The 12,049-nt window shown below is 46.7% G+C and overlaps 1 protein-coding gene across 2 annotated transcripts in view; it reads right to left on the bottom strand.

Moving 5' to 3' along the window:
* Positions 1 to 12,049, bottom strand: part of PRDM10 (PR/SET domain 10) — a 31,897-nt gene that overhangs the window by 4,100 nt on the left and 15,748 nt on the right. The window contains exons 11-18 of one of the 2 annotated variants that reach the window (XM_054395533.1): positions 11,452 to 11,688; positions 8,711 to 8,722; positions 6,254 to 6,601; positions 4,425 to 4,580; positions 3,277 to 3,456; positions 2,423 to 2,533; positions 1,171 to 1,371; positions 110 to 253 (exon numbers count right to left, since the gene is read on the bottom strand). In XM_054395533.1, coding sequence (XP_054251508.1) covers positions 110 to 253; positions 1,171 to 1,371; positions 2,423 to 2,533; positions 3,277 to 3,456; positions 4,425 to 4,580; positions 6,254 to 6,601; positions 8,711 to 8,722; positions 11,452 to 11,688 — 1,389 coding nt within the window. The remainder of the gene's footprint in view (positions 1 to 109; positions 254 to 1,170; positions 1,372 to 2,422; positions 2,534 to 3,276; positions 3,457 to 4,424; positions 4,581 to 6,253; positions 6,602 to 8,710; positions 8,723 to 11,451; positions 11,689 to 12,049) is intronic. The other variant, XM_054395532.1, reaches the window with a different exon arrangement.

Raw genomic sequence — 12,049 nt, 5'->3', positions numbered from 1 at the left:
CTCAACAATGATCTCAAGGTGATCTCAAACAATGTCCTCACGCTTCAAAAAAAAATGCTTCTGTTTGCTGCCCTCCACTGTCCTGGTCTAAAGTGTCTCAAGTCCTTACCACAACAGTCTCTCCAGTCGTGCTGTCAGTGGTGAGGACAGCAGGAGTGGAGCTGATGACAGCTGTTGCCAGTGGAGCATGGATTGTGTTAGGGAGCTGAGCGAACTCTGGGTGCTTCTTGCGAATGTGTTGGACCATCTTTGTCTGCAGAGAGAGGAAAAAGAGCATTAGAAACGTGGTCAGGGACTCCACTCTGGACCAGCAGACTGCAGCTTTTAGGTCTCCCTCAGTAAGGCAGCATCCAGAGAGTTGGGGTTGTTCAGCCTGGAGAAGAGAAGGCTCCAGGGAGACCTTAGAACAGCCTTCCAGTACTTCCAGGGGGCTCTACAGCAGAGCTGGGGAGGGACTTTTTACAGCTATGCAATGACAGGACCAGGGGTAATGGCTCCAAACCAGAAGAAGGTGGATTTAGATTAGACATCAGGAATAAATTCTTCCCCATCAGGGTAGTGAGACACTGGAACAGGTTAGCCAGAGAACTTGTCAAGGCTCCAACCTTGGAAGTATTCAAAGCCAGGTTGGATGGGGCCTTGAGCAAGCTGGCTTGGTAGGAGGTGTCCCTGTTCATGGCAGGATGGTGGGAACTGAATGATCTTTAAGGTTACTTCCAGCCCAAACCACTCTATGATTCCGTGAAGATTCACAGATGCTCTGCTCAGCAAGAAAAAAAAACAAGGATCACAAAGCATCTGCTGATTAGAGCTAACTGACAATGAAATATTACCCCAAACACCATAACCTGCCAGCTTTTTACCCCAGCACAGCCAAATATTTTGGGGGCTTTTTCGACAGCTGTTTCCTGTGCTTTCTTCCCCTATTCCTCTCCCTTCTCACTGTTTTCCCTTTGTAATCACATTGTTAACACTTCATTTCTTCTTTCAAGCTTCAGCCCTCTATTCAGGGAACCTTTTCAGCCTAAACCAAGCAGACTCCACCTGTACTGTCAGCACACAGCATGCCACCAGCACTCTGACTCAGAATAAAAGAGCTCTGCTCTCTGACAGAGGCTGTGGTGAAAAAGCATCACCAGGGAGAGGCTTTCTTCTGAGACAAGTTCATACCTTACTGCTGTACTGCTTGGAACAGTGAGGACAGCAGACTGGAGGGGTGGCTATGGTGCCTGTCAGCTGGGTGTGGGTGCTCAGCATGGGATCCGGCTCTCCGGGGCCTGCAGGACGCAGTTTCCGGATGCTTGGAGGTAGCTCAGCACCAGGATGGTTCTTCAGGATGTGTGCTTTGCGTTTGCTGGCACTCTTGTACACCTGCAGGGGAAAGATTGGGAATGAAAGTGGCGGAGGGTCAAATATCACCGACCACTCAACTGACCACTCAAGTTGTAATTTGCCTGGCATTTGTTTGTCACGAGGGCTGATGCCTCCACTCTCACGCAACACATCAAACTTGCTGTTTAACTGATTTTAAGGCACATCAACAAATGAATGGTCCATGGTATAGCACCAGAGCTGGCAGAGTTACATAATGGTTGGACTCTGTGATCAGGCCCCATCCCTGGAGACATTCAAGATCAGCCTTGATGTGGCCCTGGGCAGCCTGATCTAGTTGGAGGTGTCCCTGCTGACTGCAGTGGGGCTGGACAAGATGACCTTTGAGGGTCCCTTCCAACCCTATGTCATCTGTCAATCTGTGAATCTATGAATCCTGAAGGTCTTTTCCAACCAAAATGATTCTGTGACTATCACTATTCTGTAATATTATTTGACACTACCCAGGTTGTTTCCCTTTAAGCAAAAGGGAGTATTAGGGATGAATGTACTGAGGATGAGGACAGTTAAACCACACTCCTTGGTAAATAAAGGCACACATGCATAAAAAACAGAGGCCAGGGACTAAGACCAGGAACCCAAAGGTGGTGTAGAAGAAGCTTCAGGCTCCACTGAACGCTGGGAATTACTGGCATGTGACTAAGAAAGCAGCTTACAAGAGGTTAGTGACTAACTTCCAGCAGTGATACAGAAGCCAAGAGAAAATGAGTGTTCAGGAATTACAGACAGACAGGACACTCAGTCCTAGCTTGCAGGAAGTGATACAAGACTAGGGGTGAGTGACTGTTTGCTGGATCACACTAAGTTTCCCAGCTCCAAAGACAGCACAGAACTGCAGTTTTCAATTTCGTCTGCCTTGGCCTAAGTGCATTTCATCTTAAATATTCTTGGACAACACTAAAGGAATGTTGCTGGCAAGCACCTCAAAAAACCCCTACAAATCCTGCCAGATGTTTCTATGCAGAGACAAATTGGCTGCATACAGGTGTAGGACTGAGCTAACCCTCTGAGGAGTGACTTCCTTACATACCTTATCACAGTACTGACAGAAGTAATCTCTGTTGGGTTTGATGATGGGTAACGTGAGCTCTGGCACCTCTTCTATTTTCATGTCTGGATGTCTCTTTGATAAATGATTCACCTTAGGAGGAAGAAACAGAGAGAGCAAGAGAACATATTACAGCTGGAAGACAGGAATTGCTTCTTCTCCTAGACATGGCTAACAGCCAGAGTAAAAGTCTCATGATGCCAGCCAGCCGCACTGGAAGCATTTGCTGCTGCAAGGGTTGTTGTGTGTTCGTAGTCAACTGCTGAAGGTAACAAGGTCTTGCTCAATCTCGTTGATAGTTTCTTTAATCACAATAAGATAGGAAGGGGTAAAATAGCTTGCCAGAGCTCTCTTGGAGCTGACGGAGAGGTAATGTAAAGGACCTCTGCTCAGGGAGGCTTTTGCTAGCCTCACATCCCTCATGAAATATTTGCATGTGAGATCTCTGGCTGCAAAACAGCCATTACGAAGCAGCAGTTCCAGGGCACAGCCAGGAGAGGCCCCTCAAGAAGGGAGAAAACAAAAAATAGGAAAGACAGCCAGGAAAACAGAGGCAGCAGGGCTGAGCTAGACATTCTATTGATCTCATGTTCTGTTAAAGAGAGGACATCAATCAGCATTACTTGGTGACATCCAGACACACAATACAGGCAATGAAATCTGTCTGCTGAGGAGATGAGAGACACAGGTTCAAAACAACAAGAGGTCATCTCAACTCAGCTATGACATTCTCCTACTTTCACAGCATCCTTGTGTTCCCACCACCGGAATTCCATCTTTGTTCCTTAATTAGTCATCAAGAGTGAGTGCAGGAGCTGGAGCAGAGGGAGTCTCACCAGCATGCCCCTGCGGCGGAAGCCCATCATGCAGAGCCGACACTTGAACATGAAGCTCTCATAGTCGCTGGAGGCTATCCGGGGCTTGAAGGTCTTGGAGCGGCTGATCCGGTCGGCTTTCTTGGCTTCCCTCTCTGGGTTGTGCATCCTCTGCATGTGCTCTCGCAGCTTGTCCTTCCTCTAGGGAAAGAGCAACCAGGGGCAGAACCATCAGCCATCACAAAGATGTTCAGAGATCTCTCTTTGCCTTTTCCCCTCCAGCTGCAATGCTCAGTGTTGGACAGCTCAGCAAGAACCCTTTGGCCTTAGGTTTTTCCTTAAGCCAAGCTGAGGTTGCTCAGCCACAGAAGTAGGAGTCAAACTAACACTAATTTGACAACCCCTATGAGGACAACCCCCCTTTCACTCTGGCTTTTCCTTAAATTGATCTAAAATATTAGTGTTCAACTTTACATGGTTAGAAACTTGCATCCTCATCTTGCGTCGAGAAGCTCTTTACAGAAGTGAGACTCTGGCCCAGGATGCCCATCCCTGGAACCATTCCAGGTCAGGTTGTCTGGGGCTCTGAGCAACCTGCTCTAGTTGCAGATGTCCCTGCTGATTGCAGGGGGCTTGGAGTGGATGACCTTGAAAGGTCCCTTCCAAGCCAAATCAGATGTGACTCTGTGAGGACCTCACGTCCTATGACGGTATTGCCCTCGTTTCAGGAACTAGTAGAGAGTCAAAAGGTCTCCACTCAGTCTCCTATTCTCCAGGTTAAACAACCCCACTTCCCTCAGCTGCTCCTCACCAGACCTGTTCTCCAGACCCTTCACCAGTCCTGCTCCCACTCCAGCATCTCAATGTTCTTTTTGCAGTGAGGGCCCCTAAACTGAACCCAGTACTCAAAGTGTGGCCTCACCAGTGCTGGGTACAGGTGGACAATCACTGCCTTGGGCCTGCTGCTCACACTGTTGCTGATCCAAGCCAGGATGCTGGTGGCCTTCTTGGCCACCTGGGCACACACCGGCTCATCTTCAACTGGCTGTTGACTAACATCTCTAGGTCTTTCTCTGGTGGGCTCTTTCCAGCTACTCTGCCCCGAGCCTGGTGCATTGTATGTTCTCCACCTGCATCAGGAACGATCCAGTCAGGAGCCACCACCTCACCTTGAACTGCTTGCCACAGGTGGAGCAGAGGAAGTCCTTGCGGTCGGAGTGCCGCAGCATGTGGAGGCGCAGCTTGTCAGGCCTGCAGAAGGCCTTGTCACACTCCGTGCACTGGTAAATCTTCTCTGAGTGGAAGCTCCGGACATGCTTCTTGACCTAGGGGTGCAGAGCACAGAAACAGAGAGGAGCCTGTAGTAAACAGCCTAGGAAACTCTTAGCAAAGAGGAAGAAGGGCTCCAGAATTCTCTAATCTGCTTTGGTTTAAAGAGTGTTTTATCAGAAGGGCTGATATCTTGGCAAGAAGTTCTTCAACAACTTCATTATGCACCTGGATGGCCAGTTTGATTTCCTCAAGAGTGATTCTTGAAGGCATCAGCTATTGCACAGTTGAGCACTTAATGGGTAGCAAAAAATCCATGACATACCAGCTTTATTGAATCATCCTTAAGTTCACACCTTGATCATTTATCAGTTTCTAAATGTAGGGACTAATTTTCTTCAATCAGAGACAATGAGCTTGCAATTAGAAATGGAAAAAAACCCTAAAGACAGAAAAGCATTTGCACACCATTCCTCAATCACAATTACTTTGGGACTATTCTTGACCTCCTCAAGCATCTAGTGAGGCTTTTTCTCTCAATCAAGTACCTAATGAAGTTCGACATTTGAAATCCAAGCCCTTCACACAAAATGGACCTCTGAACACATAGATTCATAGAATGGTTTGGTTTGCAAAGGACCTTGAAGATCTTCCAGTCCCAATGCCCCTGCCATGGGCAGGGACACATCCCACCAGCCCAGACTGCTCAAGGCCTCATCCAACCTGGTCTTGAACACCTCCAGGGAGGGGACATCCACAACCTCCTTGTGCAACCTGTTCCAGAGTCTCACCACCCTCGTACTGAAGAACTTCTTCCTAATCTTCAGTCTAAACATGCTCTCCCTCAGCTTAAAACTGACTGTCCTGTCTCTGGACACCCTTAAGAAAAGTCCTTCTCCAGCCCTCCTGTAGGTTCAGCTCTTGGAAGGCAGATCTAAGGTCCCCCTAGAGTCTTCTCCTCTCCACCTCCCTCAGCCTATCCTCATAGCAGAGGTGCTCCAGCCCTTGGATCATCTATGTGGCCTCCTCTGGACTCACTCCAATGTCATGAACACAGGATTTTGCTGGAATGCAGTGATATTAGTAAATCATTTTCCCCCCTCCTTCCCTCTTTAGACCATTGGACAGTCAATCAGTTCCTATTACTCGACTTAAACTGGATTCCTACATTTCAATTGAAGTCAGACAGCACAGCAAGATGATCAGCTTCTTTGTGCCTATGATGGATAATGAATATGTGCACAGCACGCTTCAGCTTCTCCTTCTGCAGATGGAAATGGCATCTTTAAATTCTATTAACCCTCTTCTGCAGTGGCTCTGCACAGAGTGCTTACATTCCTCACTATTACTCCAGTGCAACTGCTCCTAAGCAGTCTGCGGAGAAGAAGAAAGTCCCCAGCTGAAGCCCCAGCCAGAGGGAAGTGAGGAAGCAAAGTATCCTGATCTGTTCTGGCATCTCTGCAATGTGCTCACATGAATTACCTTGACATAAAGAGTCAAGGGATTAAAGATGTGAAACTAGCATTTTGGTTTTGGTTCAGTTTTAATGCCAAAGGACAGGTTTGTACAAAGGAAGTCTCCATCCTCCTAGTAGCCACCCTTTATGTACTTGATCTCCAGAGGTTCCTTCCAACCCCTACCATTCTGTGATTCTGTGGTTACACAAGAAGAGTACAGAGAAATACATACAGAGAGAGAGAGAGATGGAAGAGAGTGCTTCAGAGCTCACCTGGATGAAGTCTGGGAAGCGTTTTTTGCAGGTGGGGCAGGTGAAGTAGCCATCGTTGACGTGGATGGCCACGTGGTCCTTCAGCAGATCCAAGCGGTCAAAGGACTCAGGACAGAAGATGCAGGAATAAGTTTTCTGGTCCATGTGGAACTTCATGTGGCTCTCGAGGGCACCGCTGTTGATGAAGCCCTTGTTGCAGATGTCACAGGTCAGAGGGCAGTTCCCTTCTCGCCCATGAAACCTCAGGTGCTGGTCCAGTTTGTCTTTCTCCCGGAAGGCCTTCCCACACTGCAGGCATTTGAAGGGGCGGAAGGATTTCCGGATGAACAGGTGCTGAAGAGCTGCATTCTGAAAGAAACAGCCAAGAGACCTTCAGCTTGCATTGCTAGGTACTGAATCCACAACCAAACAGTCTCAAGATCAAATACACCAGGTGATCAGTAAACCCCAACTTCAAATAATGCTTCTGTATTACCCATGCTGGCTCCAGTTTCCAGAAGGGGAAGCTGCAATGGGCAGAATTAGTGGTGAGACACTGGAACAGGTTGCCCAGGGAGGTAGTGGATGCCTCCTCCCTGGAGCTGTTCAAGGCCAGCTGGGACAGAGCCTTGAGCAGCCTGGTCTAGTGGGAAGTGTCCCTGCCCATGGCAAGGGGGTTGGAACCAACTGATCCTTCAAGGTCCCTTCCAACCCAACCCGTTCCATGAATCTATGATTTATGGGATACACCTGCAGCTACTCACAGTTAGGAGAACACAGTGCAGGAGCTTCCTTTCCAGCCCCTGTTTTCTGCTCATCTAGCTAACTTCTGTCTTTAGCACAGCATTCTTCTTTAAATTATAACCAAGCCCTCTCCAAAGTACAGGCCTGAGCCTGAGAAGAGCTGCAATTCCAGCTAACTTCGGGGGACAAGATCACAAACTCAACCACCATGCAAAGGAAACTCTGTTCTTTCACACAGAGGCAGGGCTTAGGAAATTCCCCAGCCCTTTACAAACTCAGCTTCTGCACCAAAGATCACCACAGAGATGTGCAGCAGTGGTTTAGCATTGCCTGGAAAGCTTCTGGTGGAACACGCATTGAAAAGCTAATGACCTAAAGCTTATTCTTTTTGCTAATAACAGAGCTCCACAACATTACAGCAGGGGCAGAATGGCAGATTTGCAAGCAACAGGTAAGAACTTGTGAGCAATTGGCCTGTCTTTGCCATTTAGCACATCTCATGTGCAAGAGCCTGAGAATGAAGAAGAAAGATGGAAGACAAACAGAGCAGGACTAAATAATGAAGAACATTTCACCTCTTTTCAGATCTTACATCGTGATAGCTGGAGAAATAGCACTAGGACATTGCTGGCACCTCTGCTTTCACACCTTCAGTGCTACATGCTCCTCCATGAGCTATGTTCAAGACTCCTGCAAACAGATTTCTCTGCTTTCCTCTCTCCTTTTCCTGTGGGAATGTCTGTACTGACATTTGCTGTGTCCCTTAAGTGTGTGCCAACAGCTGGCACTGAGAAAGCAAAGTTAGGAGCTCTTCTGCTGGAAGCAGCTTGGAAATACTGTCAAATGCTGTGCTAGAGATTAAATTGGTGAACCTGAATTGGTGATCCTGTTCACCATCTGAACTGCAGAGGGAAACCTAGACATTCATTCCAGAAGGAGGAACGTGAGAGGGACTGTTTTGCTATAAAAAACAGCTACAATTTAATACAGGAGGCTCAAAATCAGCCCTCCCATGAATTGCTGTCATTTTCTTTCTCCCTTTTACAAGTGGAGGCAAAGGGAAATACACAGATCTGCCACAAGACACAAGGTGAGCTGGAAAACTAGACATGTGCTGTGTCAAAATTCATGTGTTGGCTGGTGCCAGAGGGTAGAATTTTCCCCTTAACTATGGGGATATGCTGATAAACCCAAAGAGATGCACTTCAGGTTCTTAACTCCACTATTACTGCACTTTGCAGTTTGATCACTACTGTCTCACCAGTGGTTAGAGAGCAGGCCAGACTTCTGTGCCATGCAAATCACTACAGTTAAAGGCTAGAGAAGGGTGAAATGGTTTACTGCTCTGTGGTCAGATAAGCCACCAACTATCAAAACAAAAAAGAGACCTTGGTGCTGTCTCATTAACTGGTAACACAGCGCAAAGAAATCCTCCAAGGCTTTAAGATGGATATTTCAGCATCTCATCCAAGCAGCTTACTCCTGTAATATCCACCTAAAACTGGCAATTAATTGATTTGAAAAGCACTAGAAGAATGCAAGTTGTCGTTCAGATAAGCCTTAGTTCTGAATTGTGGTTGCTTCAAGAACAAATGTGACAATTTATGATGCAGGGTCAGTCAGGAGACAGCAAACAGAAGTTGGACAAAACAACATGGAGGGTGAGGTTGTTACGTACCATTGGATTAGATACAGCAAAAACCCAACCAAACAAAACACCCGACCCAAACCTACCTGCAGCTCCAGCTGAGCAGGCAGCATAGAGGGAGAGAAAAATACTTTTGTTATGCAATGGACTTTAAAACAGAAGCCTTGACTTCTGCAGGTCGTTAGGAGGGCCAGCTCTTCTAGCTAGTTTACTTTTTACTCGAGGAGGTGTTTGCCTCAGGAAACATCAAGCAGCTCTTCAGGGTTTGCCCTGTAGTTAATAACTGCCCAAGGGGAGTTAAAGGACAAAGATAAAACCCACAGATAATCTGGAAGGTGTTCTGTGACCTTTCCTGTTTTCTCAGAGTTGATTAATAGTGATGTAATGCACACTGCAGAGCCACCCTGAGAATGAAATGCTTTCAGCAGAACGGAATAATTAGGACAGGATGACAACAGGGCAAGGATTAGAAGAGTGAAAAAGTGAAGGAGAAAGGACTTTTCAACCTCCTCTTACTGCCTGTACTCATTGTTATACAACCAGTTGCATTTCTTTCAGTGTGAAGGAAGTGACTGTGCTTTCCAAATCCCATCCCTGTTCCTTGCCAGATCTTTCCTCTGAGTAAAGCACTCACCTACGCAGACAACATTTTAGGATCAGGTCTGTATGTTAAAAGAAAAAAAAAAAAAAGCACAGTTTGGAAATGCAGATGTTTCAGCCCAAAAAATAAACCCAATATTCATTTTGGCTGCAGACCACAAGGTCCCTCTAATTTGTTACAAGAATAGCTTGAAGGGTGGGTCTATGCAACACTAAGGACATGACTGCCATACTTAAAGTCTGATCTCCAAGGAAACTCTAAAGCAGAGGCTGAAAAATTAACTGATCCTATCAGGAGCTGAGCCTTGGGGCACCAGAGATCAGTGCTTCCAGCTAGAATGACAGCACTCAGAGCGTCACTGCCTGAAACCTTGGACTAGTTGACGCAATTTAAAGAATTACTGGGTTTGAAAATGAAATCCTGCATGAGTAATAAGGAAGAACTAGAGCTACCCAGCTCTCCAGATCATAATCAGGAGTCAAGATTTTCTACCTGTTCTTTGGAAGGGAACGATGTACCACATCTTAAACCCAAATATTTACTTCTGTTAAGTGCATGTCATTGTCAGGAAGTGGTGTAAAGAGTTGGATTGAGTGCTCACAGGGTGCTAGAGTTTGCTGTGGTTCTTCAGTGCTTAAAAATGAATGCTGCTAGTTTCCTCTTCCCTCAATTCTTGATAGCTCACAGTCAATGTGAAAAGGTGCTGTGCAACCATCCATCTGCCATTCTGCCAGTGCCCCTGCCTTGCAACATCTCCAGGACTCTGTTGGACACAAGCTGCCAGATGTATGGGAAGTTAGGGAGATCTGGAGGTACAAACACGCCACCAAAAATGAAACCACCACTGCACTCCCCACTCAGCTGTCATCCATTTGTGATGAATTTCCAGGGAACAAAAGCTAAGTCACAAGACAAAGCAACTTCAGAGTTTCCAATTCTTTCTTCCCACATTTACTGTTTAAGAAGACCTTTAAGCTCACATCTTGGGTTGAAAAGTTCTGGGAAGCAAGCAACACTTTCTCTTTCCATCACATCCATGCCTCAACTTTCTACTGAGGAAGTTGTGGGTATCATAACAATAAATACTCGCTCACTTCACTGTCAAAAGCTCAGCAGTCTGTGCTTTGCTACCCAGCCTTCAACACATGCAGTAAAATCCCCCAAGCTTTTGACATGACCATCAAACTGTTGGTAGAAACTTGGCATTCAGAGAACACAAACATTTATTAGACATGGTCAAAAATTCTGGAGTCTTATTGTGCCTCAGCCAAATCCTTCCTTCAAGATAAGCTGCTGCATTTCTGGGGCGACACAACCACCACTGCTCTCATGTATATATTGCTATTATGGTTGGACTTGATGATCTTAAAGGTCTTATCCAACCAAAACAATTCTAAGAATCTATAAACAGAGAGCAAAACATGGCCCAACACCTTCAGCAGTTACTCCACCCTTTTCTAACCCTTTCTCATCACCTAAAAATGAAGCCTTACCCCTACTGCAGCTGTTCCTTTCTGTAATCAAAATTTTACACACGGAAGGAAAAGATTTTAAGCTAAATAAACCAATCTCACAGTTACACAGCTTGAAGGATTATTTGCTTGAATCATTTCCCTCCCACACAGAGTAGAGAAAAAAAAAAACACCAAAAAAAAAGAGAAAAAAACAGCTCACCCAGCTGACACAAAGCTCAGGCTCAAAGTGTTTGCTGTTGGTACACAAAGCTCTCAGCACAGGTTTTAATCTCACAAAGACAGGCAGGTTTTGCTACCCCCAAGAAAGGATTTTATCACTAAATATCGTCAAGTAAGTGGATCTAAACCGAGGTCATGGTTCCTTTTTGGCAAGTCTTTGCAAGAAAAGAGTTCAGAGAGACACAGATGGTGCTGTGAACAAGTCATTAGTCTGTGCCACAGCACCATGATTCAGCTGGCTGTTTGAAGCACTCCTGCTTGCCAGCTTGGCTGGACTGTTTCTGTGAAAGAATTACTGTGCTGGAATTGAATCCCCTCCAACTGGTGACCAATTCTCACTAGCATCTCTCATGAGATCCTAGTTTCCTACATGCAAATTGTCTTCCTCTCAGCCCAAACAGAATTGCTAGGAATGAGATGCTTTACTGAAGATTTGGAAACGGATAGGACAGGGAGAGAAGGAGTCCAGCTGGTCCTGGCAGGCAGGTCCAAGCTAATGGAGAGGGTGAGAGAAGACATCCTCTGTGCTTACCCTGATACGCTTTGCTCGCCTCATGTCATCTGCTGTCATGGTGCTCTGTGTGGGCACCGCGCTCTCTTCCTGCTGCGGCTGGATTTGCAGTGGGTGGTTTTCTGGCTGCTGCTGCTGCTGCTCCAGTGCTGACTGTGGCTCTGATGGCACTGGAGTTTGCTCCTGCTGCTCCAACCCATTCAGTGTGGCTTGTCCGGCCTCATCAAACTGCCCCTTGCTGGAAAAATGCAGCAAGTCCTGAAATCGCAAATCATACAGCCAGTGATTATTCCCCCCACCCACTGAAAGGGGCTTTGATCAGACTCAGCAGACAACAAAACTTCTACATGACCACCAGCTATAAACACCCTCCTGCTGCCTTCCACTGATGCTTTCAGCAGGCCAATTCCACCTCCAGCTACAACATTCAGACTGCCAAGCATGAGGAGCTGCAGGTGGGAGACTCTCTTGGCCATCATAAAGCTTGAGGAGGGCAGACTTAGACTGCAGATTAGGAAGAAATGCTTTACAGTGAAGGTGGGGAGACACTGGAACAGGTTGCCCAGGAAGGTTGCAGGGGCTCCCTGGAGGTGTTCAAGGCCAGGCTGGATGAGGCCTT

This window comes from Indicator indicator, chromosome 34 (assembly GCF_027791375.1).
Source record: "Indicator indicator isolate 239-I01 chromosome 34, UM_Iind_1.1, whole genome shotgun sequence".
Taxonomy (NCBI): domain Eukaryota; kingdom Metazoa; phylum Chordata; class Aves; order Piciformes; family Indicatoridae; genus Indicator; species Indicator indicator.
The sequence above is the reverse complement of the archived record's forward strand: the minus strand, read 5'-3'. Positions and strand labels throughout refer to the sequence as shown.